We start from the raw sequence: 20,507 nt of genomic DNA on the forward strand, positions 1-20,507 counted from the left end.
GGCCCGCTCACTCCGAGGCGGGTCCTTCTCGCCCCGCTCGCTCCGAGGTGGGTCCTTCTCAGCCCGCGCGCCCCGAAGCTGGTCGGAGGGAGGGCGCGGATTCCGGGGGCTCGGGCTCCAGAGGAGCCTCGATGGCGCCCCTATGTCCGGCGCCCTTGGCGCAGATTCCTGGTCGGCAGGACGCTCCAGTTGCCGACCAGGGGAGGAGTTCAGCGGGTCCCGTGCTTGCACGCCCCGCTATAGTTGTGCGGCGGTCAGACCGGCCGCTCGTCCGGCCCCAGCCTCCTAGCTCCGAACCGGGGAGCCGTGAGGGAGCCTCGGGGTCGGCTCTACCTAGGCCAGCCGATGCTGGCCTTCCGGGCCCATCGGGCTCGGAAGGACGGGTGCCCCTTGCACCCACCTGGTCGGTGTTCGAGGATGATTCAGCCCTCGAGAACCCTCGAGAAGCGCTGGAGATATTCTGGGTCACGCTGCTCCCAGCCGACCGGGCAATGATACGGTCCATGAGCTATAATGCTTTCATGGACTATACCCGCTGCAACGCCGTCCGGGTAAGTAAAATTTCCCACCTTTGTAATCTGTATAGATTTTTTATTTGTGGTGTCTTATGTTTTCCTTTTCGTCTCTTTTACAGCATTTGCACGAGACGGAGATGCTGATGCACCTTGTTCAAGAATACCGGGAGAAGGCCCGGAGGTGCCAGCACGGGTACGACGAGGCCCAGACGAGGTACACGGCCGCCGAGGCGAAGTACCAGGCCTCCGAAGCGAAGTACCAGGCCTCTGAGGCCGAACGACAGGTGCTCCAAGAAAAGGTCGGAGCATCTGAGGGAAGGATTCGAGCTCTTACCGCCGAGCTCGATGAGGAAAAGGGCGCGCATGCGTTGGCGAGGTCCGAGCTGCGCGCCGCTGAGGCTCGATTGGCCGAAGTCGAGCAAGCGCTGGCCTCCCGCGAGCAGGAGGTGGAGAATGCCCGCCTCCGACATTCGGAGCTTGAGCGGGGAATAAAAACCCTCGAGAAGAAGGCCACCTACCACGAGGCTCGGGAGCTCGAGGCTCGGGAGCAAGCTCAGAGCGCGGTGGCGCTCTTTCGCGAATCGGCGGAGTTCCGCGACCTCCTAGAAGAGGAGGGCGTGAATGGGCTAATCCAAGGCTTCCGGGACTTCCGTAACCAGTTGCGGCGGCTTCTCCCGTATTTTGATGTGAACCTGCTCCAACCGGGAGCAGGGGTCGAAAGGCCGGATGCGGAGGCAGAGACTCCGGAGGCCGAGGCGACCGAAGCCGCCCCCGAGGCTACTCCCATTGCTGCCGAGGCCGAGGAGGTCCCGACTGCTGAGCCCGCCGCTCCCGACACTGCCGAAGCCGAAGTGGTCGGGAGCGGGCCTTAGTGTAATTTTTGTTTCGTTTTGTAAAGTCGGGATGGCCTCCCGTACATGTAAGGGCCAAACCCGAATTTTGTACTTAGCCTACGGGCCTTTTTGAAATAAATATACATTTCTTTTTTGGAAACTCGTCTATCGTAGTCCTAGTTTTCCTACTCGGATCCGCTTTAGGTTCCGAGGATATGGGCTCTAGGGCCTCAGCTTTTCCCGCCACAGGGTTTGAGTTTAAGTTTAGCTTGCCGAGCTCCATTGCTTGGTCCTTCAATCAGTGGTATAGCAACGCTTGTGCTTATACCAAGGATTTGGGCTCGGAGAGTTTTTTCGAGCCTAGTCCAGGACTCGACCGAGCCCTAAGGCGGTCATCAGGACTTGAACTTCAGCGAAGTTAGCCAGTTTCGATCCTCGCGTTGCCGGGGCGGACCAGATTCGTTTCCAACGAATGGGTCGAATGCCCGTCAGCTCGTGACGGGGATTCGCCGGACTTAGCATAATATTGTGCTGGTGTCATGAGCACTTCTTCGCCGAGGCGATCGAAGGCGCTCTTCTGCTCGGTGTCCATTCTTGGAGGACATCGGCAGAGAGAAATCCGAGAACAGAATAGATAATATAGAAACATTAAATAAATGGGTACCTTGTACCGTGTGCGTCCTTGCGCCGAGGCGACTGAAGACGCTTCTCTGCTCGGACTCCGTTCTTTGGGGACGTCGGCAGAGAAATCCAAAAGTAGAATAGACAATATAGAGATTAATGTAGAAACATTAAGTAAATGGGTACCTTGTACCGTGTGCGTCCTTGCGCCGAGGCGACTGAAGACGCTTCTCTGCTCGGACTCCGTTCTTTGGGGACGTCGGCAGAGAAATCCAAAAATAGAATAGACAATATAGAGATTAATGTAGAAACATTAAGTAAATGGGTACCTTGTACCGTGTGCGTCCTTGCGCCGAGGCGACTGAAGATGCTTCTCTGCTCGGACTCCGTTCTTTGGGGACGTCGGCAGATAAATCCAAAAATAGAAGAGCGGGCTGAGCTCGTTGGCTGAAGACGATGGAGCACGAGCCGAGCTCGTCCGGTCAGAGAGGACCGCTACTCATCTCGATGTCTCGAGCATCCCTATAGCCGGGGCATCCCGACGTCTCGGGGCATCCTGACCGTGGTCAGGGTAGGAGCACGAGCCGAGCTCGTCCGGTCAGAGAGGACCGCTAACTCATAGCCGATGGAGCACGAGCCGAGCTCGTCCGGTCAGAGAGGACCGCTAACTCATAGCCGATGGAGCACGAGCCGAGCTCGTCCGGTCAGAGAGGACCGCTAACTCATATCCCGACGTCTCGGGCGTCCCTATAGCCGGGGCATCCCGACGTCTCGGGGCATCCCGACGGATCGGGGCATCCCGACGTCTCGGGGCATCCTGACCGTGGTCAGGGTAGGAGCACGAGCCGAGCTCGTCCGGTCAGAGAGGACCGCTAACTCATAGCCGATGGAGCACGAGCCGAGCTCGTCCGGTCAGAGAGGACCGCTAACTCATATCCCGACGTCTCGGGCCATCCCGACGGATCGGGGCATCCCGTTGTGGCAGGGCATCCCAATATATTGGGGCATCCTGACGTCTCAGGGTAGGAGCACGAGCCGAGCTCGTCCGGTCAGAGAGGACCGCTAACTCATGGCCGATGGAGCACGAGCCGAGCTCGTCCGGTCAGAGAGGACCGCTAACTCATAGCCGATGGAGCACGAGCCGAGCTCGTCCGGTCAGAGAGGACCGCTAACTCATATCCCGACGTCTCGGGCCGTCCCGATGGATCGGGGCATCCCGTTGTGGCAGGGCATCCCGACCGTGGTCAGGGTAGGAGAAATAAACCTGACACCATGAGATAATCAGGAGAATCGGTGAGCTCAAAATGAGTATGCGGATCATAAGTTTGTTATGAAATGGAATTCATAAAATGAAATTCAATAATTGAATAATGGGGAACCCCTTAGGGTTCTACTGATGGTACACGCGGAGATTTTCAGAGCTCCAGCTCCGCGGAATGAGAGTCCCATCTAGAGACTCTAGCTGATAAGTCCCGGGTCGGCGGATGCGCGTGACTCGGTATGGTCCTTCCCAGTTTGGGGCCAGCTTCCCTTGCTCAGTTGGTCGGGAGACTTCAGCTCTCCTGAGGACAAGGTCTCCTGGTCTGAAAGATTTGATTTTGACTCTGGCGTTGTAGTACTGAGCTGTCTTTTGCTAGTACCTCGCCATACGAACTCGGGCGGCCTCCCTTGTTTCCTCGATCAAGTCGAGGTTGCTTCTGAGCTGCGAAGAGTTGGAGCCGGCATCATGATGCTCGACTCTTGGAGAGGGAAGCCCAACTTCCAGTGGGATGACGGCCTCCGTTCCATATGTTAGGTTGAAAGGAGTCTCACCGGTGGGGACACGGAACGTGGTCCGGTAAGCCCACAGGACATTATATAGGTCTTCGACCCATTGTCCTTTGGATTTGTCGAGCCTGGCTTTGAGACCCTGCAAAATAGTACGATTTGTTACCTCGGTTTCTCCATTCGTTTGAGGATGCGCGACCGAGGTGAAGCGGTGGTCAATGCCAAGCTCGGAGCAGAACTCTCTGAAGTGAATGTTGTCGAATTGGCGGCCGTTGTCAGAGATGAGGATGCGGGGAAGCCCGAATCTGCAGATAATGGACTTCCAAACAAAATCCCGCATCTTCTGCTCGGTGATCCGGGCAAGGGGCTCGGCTTCCACCCACTTGGTGAAGTAGTCGATGGAGACGACCAGAAATTTTCTTTGCCCGGTGGCCAGTGAAAATGGCCCTAGGATGTCAATTCCCCACTGGGCAAAAGGCCAAGGGGAGCTGATAGAAGTCAAAGGGGCCGAAGGCCGGCGCTGAACATTGGCGTTCCTTTGGCACCGGTCACATCTTTGGACGAAGTCCATAGCATCCTTCTGGAGTGTCGGCCAATAATATCCTTGGCGCAGAATTTTATGGGCCAATGCTCGCCCTCCCAAATGGTTCCTGCAAATCCCTTCATGGACTTCGCGTAGGGCATAATCAGCCTCCGTTGGGCGGAGGCATCTGAGGAGGGGAGAGGTGAAGGATCTCCGATAGAGCTTTCCCTCGTACAATATGTATCGGGTAGCGAGGCGTTTGATCCGGCGAGCCTCTTGTTCGTCGGTGGGGAGGACTTCATCTTGCAGGTAGCCGATGAGTTCGTCCATCCAGCTTGGCTCGAACTCAGTGCAGAGGGTCTGCTCGAGCTCATCTGTACTAGGCTTTTGGAGATACTCCAGTACTGCCTCCTTGGGAAGCTCGCTCATGCGAGAGGACACCAGCTTTGATAGCTGGTCGGCCCTGAGGTTCTCCGACCTGGCAACATGTTGAATGTGAAAAGAGTCCAGGGTCGAGGCGAGATCCCGTACCTTCTGAAGATACTTCTGCATGGTCGGGTCTCTGGCTTCGAAGTCGCCCACAATTTGGTTGACGACGAGCTGAGAATCACTGAAGGCCTCCAAGTCCTTCACTCCTAGCTCTTTGGCTAGCTTGAGCCCGACGACGAGCGCTTCGTACTCCGCCATATTATTGGAAGCAGGGAACTCGAGGCGCAAGGCTTGCTCGGCGACCACCCCTTCTGGGCTGGTGAGGATGAGCCCTGCTCCGCTACCCCCCGAGTTTGAAGAGCCATCGACATGCAGAGTCCATGTCAAACTCGGGGTCTGCTCCACTGGTGGTTCAAGTTCGGGCTCGATCTCATCCAGTATAGTGCACTCGACAATAAAGTCTGCGAGCGCTTGTGCTTTGATCGCCGGTCTGGGTCGGTACTCGATGTCGAATTTTCCGAGCTCGATGGTCCATTTGGCGATCCGTCCCGCACGATCTGATTTCTGCAGGATCTGCTTGACCGGCTGGTCGGTCAGCACAGCCACTGTGTGGGCTTGGAAGTAGGGTCGGAGCCTCCGAGCTGAGATGACCAGGGCATAGGCAGTCTTCTCAAGCTTGGTGTATCGGGTCTCGGCGTCCCTCAAGACCCGGCTGGTGTAATATACTGGCTTCTGAAGTTTGCCCTCCTCTCGGACCAGGACCGAGCTTACTGCCACAGGGGAGACGGCCAGATACAGGTAGAGAAGCTCGCCCTGGTGAGGCTTTGTGAGCAGGGGAGGGGAAGCCAGGAGGTGCTTGAGCTCTTCAAAAGATTGCTGGCACTTGTCCGACCACAAAAAATTCTTCGGCTTCTTGAGGGCTGCGAAGAATGGAAGGCAGCGCTCAGCCGAGCGGGAGATGAATCTCCCGAGAGCTGCAACTCGGCCTGTGAGCCGTTGTACCTCCTTGACCGTCCTGGGAGGCGTCATCTCTTGGAGAGCCCGGATCTTCTCTGGATTGGCCTCAATTCCTCGTTGTGTAATGATGAAGCCGAGGAATTTGCCGGAGGTGACCCCGAATGCACATTTGGCTGGATTGAGCTTCATCTGGTATTTTCGGAGCGTGGAGAATGCTTCATTGAGGTTGGCTACATGATCTTGTGCCACCTTGCTTTTTACCAGCATATCGTCCACATAGACCTCCATATTCCGGCCTATCTGGTCTTTGAAGATCCGGCTGACCAGCCTTTGATAAGTTGCCCCGGCATTTTTCAAGCCGAATGGCATCACCTTGTAGCAGTAAGTTCCTCCGTCGGTGATGAAGGCGGTCTTTTCCTCGTCTTCCGGCGCCATGCGGATCTGGTTGTATCCGGAGAAGGCGTCCATGAATGCCAGCAGCTCGTGACCCGAGGTGGAGTCTACGAGCTGATCGATGCTGGGGAGTGGGAAGCTGTCCTTTGGGCAGGCTTTATTCAGGTCGGTGTAGTCCACACACATACGCCACTTTTCGTTGGCCTTCTTGACGAGGACCACATTGGCGAGCCACTCCGGGTAGGCTATCTCCCGGATGAAGCCAGCTCCAAAGAGCTTACTGACCTCCTCGGCTGCTGCTCGCTGGCGCTCAGGGGCGGCGCCTCGCTTCTTCTGCCGCACAGGCTTGCTGGTTGGCTTTACTTGGAGCCGGTGGACCATGACCTCTGGATCTATCCCCGGCATGTCTGCAGGCGACCATGCGAAGACATCCATGTTGTCTCGCAGGAAATTGACGAGACGACTCCTCTCGTGCTTATCGAGGCCAGAGCCGACCTGCACGGTTAGCTCAGGAAAGCTCTCTCGTAAGGGAACTTGGATTAGTAACTCACCAGGCTGTACCCGCTCTTTCTGAGGGTCGACCTGTGCCTCCATGACCTCAGTTGAGGGCTGGTCAGTCGCTGGGGCAGGCACCTCGGCGGGTCGCTTTGCCTCGTGGGTCGCCAGGTAGCATCTCCTTGCCACCATTTGGTCCCCTCGGACTTCGCCGACCCCCTGGCTGGTGGGGAATCGCATGAGCAGGTGATGAGTGGAGACCACCGCTCGGAGGGCGTTGAGGCCTGGCCTTCCGAGGATGGCATTATAGACCGAGGGAAGGCGTATCACGAGGAAGTTCATCCCCACGGTACTTTCACGGGGGGCGAGCCCGGCTGTGACCAAAAGGTCGATCTCGCCCTCTACTGGGACTGAATCCCCAGTGAACCCAACCAACGGAGCATTCATCCTCCGCAGCTGTTCTTTGGTCATCCCCATTTTACAATAAGCATCAAAGTACAAAACATTCGCCGAGCTTCCATTATCAACTAAGATGCGTTTTACATCAAATCTATTTATGATCATGGAGATGACCACGGCATCATCATGGGAGGTTCCGACCCCCTCTAGATCATCGTCTGAAAAGAAGATAGCTTCGGAGGCGCGCAGGCGTTTCGGGGAGGTTTCTTCCCCTGAAGCTCCTCCTGCCGAGGCTCCGCCTCGGATGGTGTTGATGATGCCAGCGATGGGCCTGTTGGCATTTGAACCTTCAGGCTGCGTGGCTCTTTCGGCTGGCTGCTTTTCTTCACGCCGGCCTTGCACAAACCGATCGAGCACCCCTCGGCGGATGAGTGCTTCGATCTCATTTCGGAGCTGGTAACACTCCTCGGTATCATGGCCTTTATCCCGATGGAAACGGCAATACTTCCGGTTGTCACGCCGGGTTCGGGTGTCTGGCTTCGGAGGTGGGAGCCGGATGCGATCCCGACTCTCGATCTCCATGAGGATTTCAGCCCGAGGAGCGTTGAGGGGAGTATATCTTTCATACCTCCCTTCGGGTGCAGGGGCTTGCAGTGGGAACCTCGGGCGGAGTGGTGACCTCTGCTGTGGCGGTCCCCTCAGCCGGGGTGGACTCTTCGGGCGGGGCGGATTCTTGGCTCGTCGCGGAGACGGGCCTCTGGGCTGGCCACGCTCCTCGCGGCGTCTTTTCTTGAGGTTCTGCTCGGTCCCGCCCCGCCTGACGGCCACGGCTTCTTCGGCCTTGGCGTACTTCCGTGCCCGAGCGAACATCTCGGTGAGGTCCGCGGAAAAATTCTTCTCAATTGAGAAGAAAAATCTGTAGGACCGGGCTCCAGTCTTCAGCGCCGACATGGCGATTGACTGGTCAAGCTCCCGGACCTCCCATGTTGCGGCGGTGAACCGGTCCAAATACTCCTTGAGGGTTCTCCCTCCTTTTGTTTGATATCAGGAGGGAGTCGGATGTCCGCCGCTGGGGCTGGCTGGCGGCGAAATTGCCAGCAAACTGTCTGCCGAGCTGCTCAAAGGAGGAGACAGTACTCGGCTTTAGCCCGGTAAACCACAGCCGGGCTGGTCCTCGGAGTGTCGCCGGGAAAGCTTTGCACATCATGGCCTCCGAGGCTCCTTGTAGGGCCATTAAGACCCGGTAGCTTTCCAGGTGGTCCAGGGGATCAGCCTTGCCGTTGTAGGGCTCCACCTGGGGCATCTTGAACCGTAACGGGACCGGTTCATCTTCAATTTCCTGGGAGAAGGGCGACTTCGTATTGAACTCAAAGTCGCCGTTATGTCCTGACTTCCTCCCGTGGAGTACCTGGATTTGACGTTCCAGCCTCTCGACCTTCCGGTCGAGTTCATCGTTCTGGAGGATCGCTGCAGCGGTTCGTTCGAGCGCAGGTTGCCCTGGAACCGATTCAGCTTCTGAAGGCTGTGGCCAGCCTCCGTGGCCTCCGGCTGGGTGCTCTCTCCAAAGGGAGGCCTGGACTTGGGAGTCCTGACCTCGAAGGTGAAGTCCGCTTGTGGGAGGCTCCGGTTGAACTGGAGCCGGAGGAGGCGGTGCCGTTGGGATGCCCCTGGGCTGCAGGCTTTTGACAGCGGTAGCCAGGGCCTGCACCTGTTGTACCAGGGCATCGAACTGCTCCGGCCGAACTTGATGAACTGACTCGGTCGGAGGTGATGGGTTTCGGACGGAACGCTCCGGGCTAGGTGGAGGACGTCGAGAGGCATTGGAAGCCCCTTTGCTTCTTAGCTTCATGGCAGCGAACTCGGTCCCTTCCTCTAGCGCCAACTGTTGCTGGAAATTGGACTCAGGAGCCGCCGCGAAGCCGGGGAAGGAGGGGCTTCCGCCGCAGGGGCGGCGATCGACGGCGTGCCGACTGGTGGCGTCCTCCTGGAGGGGCTGAGCTCCGCCGCTGGGAGGGTGGTCGACGGTGCGCCGGCTGGTGGCGTCCTCCTGGAGGGGCAGAGCTCCGCCGCCGGGAGGGTGGTCGACGGTGCGCCGGCTGGTGGCGTCCTCCTGGAGGGGCAGAGCTCCGCCGCTGGAAGGGTGGTCGACGGTGCGCCGGCTGGTGGCGTCCTCCACTGTGGGGTGCGAGTCCTGCAGGAAGAACCGGTGGCCGGGCTCCCCGGCGCCGGCCCTCCGATGCCTAAGTCAGAGGGGGCGAATATGTGGAGAGAGCGGGGAAGAGAGTATGTGGAGGAGACAGAGAGAATATTTGGATAAAATCAAGAGGATCAGTTTCCTCAATTATCTGTGTTGTTTACTTCTTTCCACCCGGTCTAGGAGGGTTCTCTCCGGCTTCGGGTTTTTCCTCCCGTTTTTGTCCCCCTTTCCTCTTCCCCCCAGGTTCCCTTTTATAGGAGGATTCGGTTACCTGGGAGGTGACAGTAGGTTTGTCCCGTTCTGTAATAATTGGGCACGATTTGGCCCATTAATGGCGTGATGGAGAACGGGACCGGATCAGACCGGAATCAGGGAGTTGTCACGGTCGATCGGACCTGTTGAAGTGGTTGAACCGCCGGCCGTGGTGGGCCTGGGGTCCGTGGATGGTAGTGCATTTATTACCGAATGAACCGGCGGTCAGAGAGAGCCATACGCTCTGATGGTTCAGTGATCCGGAGATCGTCTTGGGCCGTGTTCATTAAATGACTGAGTGCATCGGAGACTTGAGGGAGCCTCGTGCATTAATGGCAGGTCGTGCTGAATACCTGCGGAGATCTTATGCCTTGATGGCTTGAAGATAGCGGCAGGTTATAGTGGAGTTGTCAGGTCCCTTAGAGGGTCAAGCGAGAGTTGAATTATTTGGTAAAGGCATCGGCTCGGCAAGGGTGCCGAGCCGAGCTGGTCGCCCAATGGGGCACCCTGTGGCGGGGTTGCTTGAGTACTCCTGGTCGGCGCCTTCTGGGCGAGCACCTCCTAGCCGAGCGCCTCTACTTGGCGCTGTCTCTGGTCGGCGCTTTCTACTTGAGCGCTTCTTTGGTCGGCGCCCGCTGGTCGGCTCTTTCTAGCCGAGTATCCCTACTTGGTTATTTCGGTTGGGCGCCTCTTGGCGCTTTCTCTGGTCGGCGCTCTTTGGCCGAGCGCCTTTCCGGTCGGCGCTCCCTAGCCGAGCGGCTCCGTGGTGATGACTTGGGGTTTTTCCCCCAACAATTGTTATTTAGGGCCTTTTGAAGAAGAAAGGCATGATAAAATTAGGAAAATGCGGAAATGGGAGAGAATGTCGAACTCGATTAATTTACTATTTAGCACCAAGGAGTCAGTCACTGGGTCATTGAATGAACCAGCTTAAACTTCAATAACATCAATAGCACCAAGGTGAACATGGTGCATTTGAGTATGATTACTAATAACATAAAATCCTATGACATAGATATAGATATTAAACAGAAATTTCACTACCCATCTGACTTCACCTTTCCAAGTATGCTCCTGTAACATTTCAAGTCCCTCTCATTTGGACTGTCTTGACCAGTTGACTTGCATGTCAACGCGATCCAGCAAATTTCACCTAGAAGCATTTACTTCCCAGCTTGTTTCTTTGGTCTCCTCTGGTGAGAACCAGACTTAGGTGGTGCTGAGAGCAACCCCCTCTTCTTGCTGTTATTGTCTCCAGAGCCTGCATCCTTAATGTTAATGCCCCTCTCTGCGTCATAATTCTGTGGACTATGTCCCCATCCAAGTGGTTTCCTAGGTGGGCTTATTGACTCCTGAACATTATAATTCCTCCTTCCGTTCCTATCTTCAACATAATCCATGCAGTACTGTTGTTCTCCAAACTTGCAATTCCTCCCAAGAAAACCACTATCCATGTTCAGATGAACAAGAATCCTTCTTCCATTTGCTTGCTGTTTTTCTCTTGCACGCATGAATCTTTTACCTTGAATACAGTTCTCTCTTCTTCCAGTTCCATCTTTGAGGTACTCCCAGTGGTCCTCATCATCATCCTTGTAACTCTTCATACAATTAGTGAGTTCCCCCCTGGCATTTGCTTGCATTTCTTCTGCTCCTCCACTTTGATATCTATCTCCAAAATATTTTCTTTTACAAGTTAATCCCACATTCTCACTACCCCTCATGGTTCCACATTTAGGATGAACTCTCACATAGCCTGCTCCTGTCATGATCACATTGAAATGGGCTTGATCTGTCCGACTATGAGAAGCATCAAGTGGCCAATGGTTCATCTTCCCCATCATGTCTGAGTTGCATGGATATCGATTCAGATGCAAATTGTCCACACCCTCGTATAGTTGTCCACCGGTGCGACCCCTCTGTATCTGTTCCATTAGAGCCATGATGTTTTTGGGAGTATACTTCAATGGGGGAACAAGTTCGTCTATATGTTGGTTCAGCTGCTGTGGACAAACAGTTATTGCAGTTTGGATTTCTGGCTTGTTTTGATTTGGGTTCCGCAGTCCCACCGTTGAGTGCTTTTGCTTGCTAATTGGTGCTTTTGTCACAGAAATATTTTCCTTCTGCTTCTTGTTCTTCCTGCGCACATCAAACACATGAATAATATATTAACACAATCTTTTTCAATTGAATCAATGAGGATTAAATATAAAACGGGTCAAAAACAAAAACAAAAACAAAAAAAAATACCAAAAAAAGTCTGATTATAAATGATAACCATGAAGAAACTGTGTAAAAAAATAAGTGGGGCATCATGTAGTTCTAAAGACAGAACAGAATTTACCGTCGCCAACTTATGAAAATAAAAAATGGTAATGTAAGAAGTTTAAAGTTGTCCATGTAAAATCAATTCATCTGAATAAATGTATTTTGGTAAAATAATAATCTTCTTAGACATTCATTAATCTGCTGCTACGCACTTGTGATTACTGAGCTAACATTTTAAATTTATATATAACTGGATCTAGGCCTTACTTTTCCAAGGTGAAAACACTTCCAATGCAAACAAAAAGAGAAAAAACCAAACTGATGCAACAAAGAAATCAAATACAAATTTAAAGAATAAAACAGACTAAACGTACATTATAACAATGAATGTGATTGGGAATTTTACACTTCATTAGTAGTCATCTTACATAATTTAGAAGGTGGCTCCATTTCAAGAGAAAGCTAGAAAAATTCTTCAAGGTTTTATAATCAAATATTTATAAAAGAAGTGATGAAATAGCAAGCTCAAAAAAACTAACAAGGAAAGTCAATGTACTTAAAAGAAGAGGGAAGAAAAGGAGGAAGAGGGAGGGAAGTAGGCAGGGCAACAGAGAACCTGGGAAGGCAGAAGAGCAAATGTAACCAGGTAAGCAGGCTATTATGATCTACATCAAAAATTGTGTTTCAAACTTTCAATTAGATGGCACATTATGCTGCTCTATAAAATGATGATTGGAAAAAAAATGTCCACAACCTCCACTAAACAATTTGACTTTGTACCGAGAAGGTAAACTGTCAAGTTCTTTTTCCTGCTTAGGATATTGATCTAATCATTCAGAGAAAAGCTGCTTAAACAGATGGATGCAAGGTGTTACCAAGTGAAGTAAATACATGATACACAAGAAGAAATCAGGTTAATGCTATAAAAGAAGATATACTGTAATTTCATATTGATTATTAACACCACTAAGTACATGTTTAATGAATTAAAGTACAAGTGCTAGCAATAATTATTAACACCTCCAAGTGACTTGGTGAGGGACTTAGGTCCATATATTTACCTTTCATAATAAACTATTTGTTGTTTAATAAAATAGGGCACCAAAATGTTTGGATTACTGCAACATTACAAGGTGAGAAATTTTAAAATTTATTGATTAAGATAATTAAAAGGCTTCAAGTTTTAATTAACTCAATTGATGATATTGGTTAATAGTTTAGAGGGAGGGGGTAAAAGCAAACAGTAAATGCATGCAAAACTCACACGGAAGAAGTTGTCACTGATTTCACTTCTCGTTCTTAGAAAGGGACCTCAACTAAAATGGATGAATTTTTCACACGTTACAACCAAATTAACCATCATATTCCAGCCTCTAATCTCCATTAATTTCTCTTACCACCACATATCTCCTAGCAGCTACTAGTTGAGTTGCTAATGACCATGTAAACCACCCAAATATCAAAGTTTTATTTTATCTTGAAGAAATCTATGCATTCACATAACATGCTCACTTTTATTTCTTAAGTCATCTGAATTTATAGAGCAGAATCTTATTGAAGGCACCGTGACTCTGGTTAAATGTATTTAATTGAAAGTATCCTGCTAGATAAAATTTTTTGAAGAAATATTGTTTCTCTTTCTTCAATTCTTACTGATGATTTCTTCCCCAGTCTGGATATCCTTAGAAAATCTGTCGGCACTACCAAGAGAAGGAATTCAAAACAATGAAGATTGGACGGGGGGCATCCTGGCCATCCTATTTCTCGGGGGAAAAAAAAGAAAGAGAGAAGAAAAAGAAAGGAAGGAAAGAGGGAAAAAGAAAAGAAAGAAGAAGAAGAAAAAGAAAGAAGGAAGGGAGAATTAAGATAAAAAAGAAAAGAAGGAATTAGAGAAGAAAGGAAAGAAAGGAAGGAAGAAGAAAAAAAAAGATTATAAGGAAAGAAGAAGGGGGGAGAATGGCGTGACGTCCCTGTCCATGGAGAAACCAGGACACTTCCATCCCACGGAATCAAACAACCATTATTATACCTACAGAATCAATAAATCTTATTCTACATAATATGTTCGTGCAATCAAGAAAAAATAATGCTCAAAACTCATCAAAAAAATCCATTAATTCTCAATCCTAAATTAAGAACTCTCTTAAGATTAACTTCATGGAGAGAAATCGATATAAACTGGAACTATACTGACTTCAGAAGCCATCAGATAGTTCATTTAACTTCCAATAAGCACTTCATGGGTCGATATAATTTAAAGACCACAAATTTGTACGGAATATGCTTCATAGATCAGATCAGGTTCACTCTAAGGCCCTGGATACTAAAGTTGGGGGGGGGGGGGGGGGGGGGGGGGGGGGAGGGGTGTTGGGAATTGATTTGAAGAAAAAGCACCTGAGATTGGAGTGGTAATCCAGTTCCTTATCAAGCTTCCTCCAATCCACGCCTTTCTCTTCGAGCACCACTTCTCGAGGCCTCGCAGCTCCGAACGGATTCGGATTCCTGTTGGACTTCTCCTCCTCTTTCCTTCGGACGGCCTTCCCTTCTTCCCCCTCTCGCTCCTCCCTTTCCACTTCGTCTGCCCATGAGAAGCCAAAGGAAGCTCTTTGGATCCTCTTCTCCGCCATTGCTTCTCCTGCAGACGAAACCCGAAACCCGCTTTCCTTCCCCCTTATCTCCGCTGTTTAGAATTCAAATGGTAACGGTAACATCGGAACGGACTGAACGGGCATCATTTTGAGTTGACTCAACTGTCCCTGTACGTACTGCTGCTACGGTGCGTCGGATCTTGATCGGATGGCTGAGGATTGTAGTTTTTTCAAATGGTGGAAGGGCGTTTTTTCATAAATACCCTTCTCAAATTTAAATTTACGTAACTACCCTCTTAAATTTATATTTATTTATGTATCTTCATAAAATACTATTTTTGCACAAATAGCTCGACTAACACAGTTAATTAAATTATATTTATTTTAATTAAAAATTAAATAAAATTTTAAAATTATTTTTTTTCTTAATTACGATTACTTTATAAATATTTTTTTGCATATTTACTAATTAAAAATATTTCAGTAATTTTAATTTAAAATCGTCAACTTTTTTATCGGTTAGATGGCGTTGGTACATATGAAAAAATAAGGATTAAAAAATAGTAGAACAGTAAAACAAATATTTTATGAGGATATATATGTAAATATAAATTTTGAAAAAAATATTTATATAAAATTTGATATTTAGAAGAATATTTATAAAAAAATATTTAAATCAGAGTGTGTTGGGTGCGCCGCATATTTTTCGCGAGACAGGAGTTGTAAATGGCTGGACTTGGCCTGGATCCGTGTGGGTGCCAGGCTTTACGAGGCCGAGTCTACGTCCGCCACGATGGTTTAAAACATGGCACCATGTGGTAAGTAAAGCTCGGCTGAGTCGAGCCAAGCCCGGCCAAGTCCGTCCAAAGTTTAGACATTGTGATATAAATTTTTAATGTTGGCCGAGACAAAGGAAAAGATCTGAAGATCAGCTCATGACGAATGGCCACTGTGCCAATCACAGGCTGGTGGGGGCTGGATTTCTCCGGTCCACGTATGGACTGGAGAGGATCCAAATTCGGGAGTCAATAGCATTAGCATCATGCTAGTGCCATGCAAATGGTTTCAGAGTGAAGTGTTTATTAACCAAGGAGGTGATTAAGAATACTTTTTAAATAAAAGGAGTCAGTCTGTTCTTTGAAAAAATAATAAATAGAGGAGCTGGAGACTTGGAGTCGTGCTTTGAAAGGAAAAAAGACCTGGATTTACATTTTGTGAGGGATATTTCAAAAAATAACATAAAAGTGTGGAGTTGCACATCCAAGAGTTCACATAGAAGCTTCCTGGGCGATCAGCAATTATATTAAGTTTTTACTTGCTGACCTATCATAGATGCCTAACATAAATATATGTTAAGAATGCTTAGCACACATATTATGAAAAATAAGATGGCATCTGTGAGTATTTTTTGATAATATGGGATCTGTAAGTAAATGTGTTCTAGCTTTGTTTAAGCCAAAAAACAAAAGGCGCTCTGGGCTTCTGCCAAGTCTTTTCCAGCTATCGCCTTGACTTCTGACTTGTGTGTTTGTCACCTTCACCTAGAGTTGCGCACTGGGCCGGGCCGTGCCTGGCACGGCCCGATAGCTACAGTGCCGGGCCGTGCCTGGCACGGCCCATTTAAGGGGGCCGTGCTGGGTCACAGGTTACTGGCCCGCGGGCCGAGCCCGGCACGGCCCGCTTCGGGCCTGGGTCGGCACGGCCCGCTCTAGGCCCGCGGGCCAAGCACGGCACGGCCTGCGGGCCAGCCCGGCACGGCCCATAAGGGCCTGGGCCGGGCTAGCCCGCGGGCTTGGCACGGTCCGAGCCTGGGCCCGGCCCGGCCCGATAAAAATTAATGCTTCATAAATTTTTTTAATAAATTAATAAATATTGAAAACTAAGGATTTATGAATATAAAGCCACCTTAATGGTGGGGGGTTTGGCATAGACCCCTACCAGTTTATTAATTTAAATCAAAATGGTACATGAAGGGAGGTTTAGACCTTGGTCTGACCTCCAGAATACAATAAGAAAGGGTCGAGGTTTGGACCTTGGTCTGACCTCCAGAATACAATAAAAATGTACAATTATAAAAAATTAAGAAATCTTACTAATCATCAGTGATTCAGTGAATCAGTATTCACTCTTCAGTCTTCAGTAGTGTTTGTATCATCATCATCAGAGGATGTTGTATTATGTCCACCTTTATCTTGAAGTCTTGCCTCAGCATCCAACCAATCTTTGAAGCAGAGAAGCATCTCCACCGTTTCGCCCATCATCCCACTTCTCTTTTCGTCAAGAACACGCCGACCTGCACTAAAAGCGGATTCTGATGCTACCGTGGACATCGGCACAACTAAAATATCGCGTGCAATTGCAGACATAACAGGATATTGATTTCTAACACTCTTCCACCAAGATAATACATCTAGATTCTCTATTTGATTTTCATCATATGCAGACTGAAGATCATTTCGTAAATAAAATTCTAGTTCACTACTTAAAGATGAAGAAGATGAAGATAAACTTGAAGCATGTGTGTGTCTTCTCTGTGCAATGAATGAAAAAATAGATGACGAACGAGAACTACTAGAAGAAGAAATAGAGGTTTGTATTTGTGTTCTAGATCCACGAATTTTTTCATCATATATAACATAAATATCATAAAGAAGTTGTTTTACCTCATTTTTAGCAGGTTCAGGATCTTGATTCATATTTTCACAGTATGCATCAAGTAAAATTAGCACGCCATTTAATTTAACTCTAGGATCAAATACAGCAGCTAAGTTATGCATAGGACATATCTTGTCCCAATACTTATTCCATTTAGATTCCATTAGGTCAATAATAGGCATTAAAACATCATCATATCTATGTTCTGCAAATTTTTGACTAATTATATATGCTTGTTGTAAAAATGAACATGAAGTTGGATAATAAATACCAGAAAGAACATTGGTAGCATTATAAAAACTAAGCAAAAAATCTTCCAAAATTTTTCTTTTATTCCAATCAGTTTCAGTCAATGTAAAGCCTAATCCACGATCATTAATATATGCACTTAATAAGTTTTTATATGGGTATGCATCATGTATCATGCTATATGTTGAGTTCCAACGAGTAATTACATCAAGTTTAAATTTTTTAAAACGTTTACCATGATTTATACATAGTTCCTTAAATTCTTGAAGTCTTGATCTTGAAGCATGAATAAAAGAAACTGCATTTCTAATTTTACCAATCACATCTTGAATCATACCCATGCCAGCTTGAACAGAAAGATTTAAGATATGACATGCACATCTAATATGCAATAAATTTCCATCTAACATGGGATGCAATGAGTCTTTTAATAATGCAACAGCAGAATTATTATTAGATGCATTATCAAAAGTAATAGACATAATTTTATCATTAATATTATATGAACATGCAGTTTGATAAATGATATTTAAAATTTGTTGCCCAGAATGTGGAAAATCAAAAGCACGAAAAGCAAGAATACGTTTATTTAATTGCCAATCATTATCAATATAATGAGCAGTAATGGCAATAAAACAATTACTACCTACAGATGCTGACCAAATATCAGAAGTTAATGAAATTTTTACATTTAAAGTAGAAAGTGTTTCAATTAAACTTTGTTTCATTGCTAAAAAGTTAGTCATAGCTACTCTTCTAAATGTACGCCTACTAGTTCTTTTATAAGCAGGTTGTAGGTTTAATTGAACATATTCTTCAAAATTAAAAGATTCACATAAACTAAAAGGTAATTCATCCTTAACTATCCATTTTACAAGTGCTTTTCTTTGATTTTCATGATTATATGCAAAATTACCTACAAGTAATCCCCCTTGTATATTAAGGGTACTTTGAGTTTGAGCATGAGAATCATGCATCCTATGACTCTCTTGATGTCTTTTTAAATGCCCTGTTCCCCCACTACTACTACAACTATAAAGTTTGGCACATTTTTTACATTTAGCTTTCCAGACTCCATTAACCATAACTCTATCAAATTCATTCCATACAGCACTAATCCTCTTACGAGAAGAGGTTTGATCTTCACTCGGTTCACTAGTTCTAGAGGAACTAGGAACATGGGGTTGGGGATTAGTTTCTTCTCCCTCAGAAACAGGAGGAATGCCAAACTGACTTTCCTCAAAAGATGACATATCTAAATTGATGAATTCAAAAAATAAAAACTAACCACAAGGAGGAATTGAGTAGAGGGTCGGAGGGCAGAGGCAGAGCTGAGATTCTGAGCTTCCTTTTGTGCTCTCAACAGGAACCTCCTCTTGTGTAGCATTTGAACACTTGCTAAATGCAAACTAAAAATTAAATTGCTAGAAGAGCACTTTAGAAGAGAGAAATAATAGCAGTAGAGAAGGAGAGAATAGTTGGTTTGGTGTGGTGAGAATGAGGGAGGAAAGGGCTATTTATAGAAGCCCAAAAAAAAAAATTTCCCAAAATACCCCTCAATTTAGCCGTTTTTGGACTGTTGGGAGGGGAAAAATTAGAAATTTTCCAAAATAGCCGTTGTAAATGGCTATTTTTCTCCCCCCCCTCCAGACGGGCCGTGCCAGGCACGGCCCGTTTCGTGCCGTGCCCGGCCCGGCCCGCCAATAGACGGGCCTGGGGCCGGGCCGGGCTTCCTTTTGCGCCCGAGACGGGCCGTGCCGGCATGGCCCGCTTCATAAGCGGGCCAGGCCAGGCACGGCCCGTTTAGACCTTGGGCCGGCCCGGCCCGATGCCCAACTCTACCTTCACCTTGGTCTTTTTTTTACCCAGTTTCTATGTACTGATCTATTCTTCACAAACCTCAATTCAGGCACATACTTGAAAACAGTCCAAACAACTCACAAATCATGCTTCATTTACTTGAAAACCATTGATGGGACCAAATGACACCAACAGAAGACACGAATTATCTATATAAACTCATAAATGCATCAAAAGCTCTCCAACGAGAGCTCTCAATATTTACACCGCCGCCACAAGAAACGTAGGTATTCAAAGTATGATGAGCAAGCAGATGAAAGAAAAGATGGTGACTCAATCTTCACATCGATTTCTTTGCAAGTGTATCCTAATCAACTCATGCCTCTATGAAGCATCTCGTTATACTGAAGCAACGAGACTTGGCGCTGTAGCTTCATCTGCTTGTAGAACTTGGCTATGAAGTCCTCAGCCTTCGAGTCGATCCCTTGTTCTCCCTCCACCTCGATCGATTCCTCACCATCATCATCTCGACTAGCTTCACCGCTGTCCACAGAACACTCTGTTTTCGGTTCTTCATCGAAGAATGCATTCCTTTTCTCACGCTTGAAGAGGATATAGTGATCGTCGTTGTCGAAATCAACGGCCGGAGTTATGCAGGGGAGGCAGGGAAGCCGCATCGATGGGGTCTTGAAATGGAAGGCAGGGGTCTCTTCGAAGGAAAATTCGCGCTCACCGTAGTGGAGCCTATCGGAGCGGCCGCCGCCAGGCTTGAGGCTCTTAAGGTAGCCGTGGAGGTGGCGGAGGTCGAACATTGGGCCCCGTTTTAAGGCGCCGCCCTTCCGAGCCCATAGGAGGGCCAACCGCAGCAGGCTCCATGCCCGGCCGGCCAATGCCACCTTCTTCTTGCCCATCTCTAGTTGTGTCAATTAGCAGCAGCAGCAGCAGCAGCAGCAGCAGTAGAGATAGCAGTAATGATAGAAGAAAGGCTTGGAGAAGAGAAAAAAATTTGGCGAGGAAGGAGGTTTGATGAGGGGGGAGAGGGGGAGGGATTGGGTTTTATAAGGAAAAGAGGGGAGGTGGGGTGGTTGGGAGTTCGAAGGTTGCCGACGGGAAAGTGTGGAAGGAGCAGCAGAATTGCATGCCTCCGTGGGGACCGACACGGTTTGCCATGAACGCGGGGGTTTGCATGTGGGCGCGTTTTTTTTTTGTTTGTTTTTAAAAGAAGACTTGGAAAGTGCCTGCCAGGTGGAGCGAACGTAATGAGCTCTATTGACTTGGAAAATTATTTTTGAGTACTTGACCAGAAATTCTACCAGTCCTTACATTAAGTTGAAACTTTCTACCATTTTTAGCCTCCAAACTTGGTACAAAAATAACAATAATAGAGACTACTATTATGAGGACTATGTGGGCATGTATTTAGTCCCACATCGATTATTCGCTGAATAGATATTGAATGCTTATACACGATCGATGAATCCAAATAATATTTTTCGGCTAGTCATTTTAGATGAGATCGACCTGAATTGTTAACTACATGTCAATCATGGTGCTTATAATTAGATTTGA

General features: G+C 48.3%; 2 protein-coding genes across 2 annotated transcripts; both read right to left on the reverse strand.

The window, feature by feature from the left end:
- Positions 1 to 10,236: 10,236 nt before the first annotated feature.
- LOC120105436 (uncharacterized) lies at positions 10,237 to 14,372 on the reverse strand. Its single transcript, XM_039117881.3, has 2 exons — positions 14,041 to 14,372; positions 10,237 to 11,517 (listed from the first exon to the last, which is right to left on the reverse strand). The coding sequence occupies exons 1-2, from the start codon at positions 14,271 to 14,273 to the stop codon at positions 10,545 to 10,547; spliced, it is 1,206 nt and encodes a 401-aa protein (XP_038973809.2). The 5' UTR covers positions 14,274 to 14,372; the 3' UTR covers positions 10,237 to 10,544.
- Positions 14,373 to 19,121: 4,749 nt separating this feature from the next.
- Positions 19,122 to 19,965, reverse strand: LOC103704638 (uncharacterized). Its single transcript, XM_008788004.6, has one exon. It carries the CDS (start codon positions 19,847 to 19,849, stop codon positions 19,310 to 19,312), a length of 540 nt encoding a protein of 179 aa, XP_008786226.1. The 5' UTR covers positions 19,850 to 19,965; the 3' UTR covers positions 19,122 to 19,309.
- Between the last annotated feature and the right edge of the window lie 542 nt (positions 19,966 to 20,507).

Source organism: Phoenix dactylifera, chromosome 17, assembly GCF_051530095.1.
Source record: "Phoenix dactylifera cultivar Ajwa chromosome 17, Ajwa_hap1_PhDact_Kaust_v1.1, whole genome shotgun sequence".
Classification (NCBI taxonomy): domain Eukaryota; kingdom Viridiplantae; phylum Streptophyta; class Magnoliopsida; order Arecales; family Arecaceae; genus Phoenix; species Phoenix dactylifera.

Coding starts and splice junctions, on each gene's coding strand:
- LOC120105436 (XM_039117881.3), bottom strand. CDS start 14,273: ATGGCGGAGAAGAGGATCCAAAGAGCTTCCTTTGGCTTCTCATGGGCA. Junction 11,518..14,040: donor GATTACCACTCCAATCTCAG/GTGCTTTTTCTT, acceptor TGATGTGCGCAG/GAAGAACAAGAAGCAGAAGG.
- LOC103704638 (XM_008788004.6), bottom strand. CDS start 19,849: ATGGGCAAGAAGAAGGTGGCATTGGCCGGCCGGGCATGGAGCCTGCTG.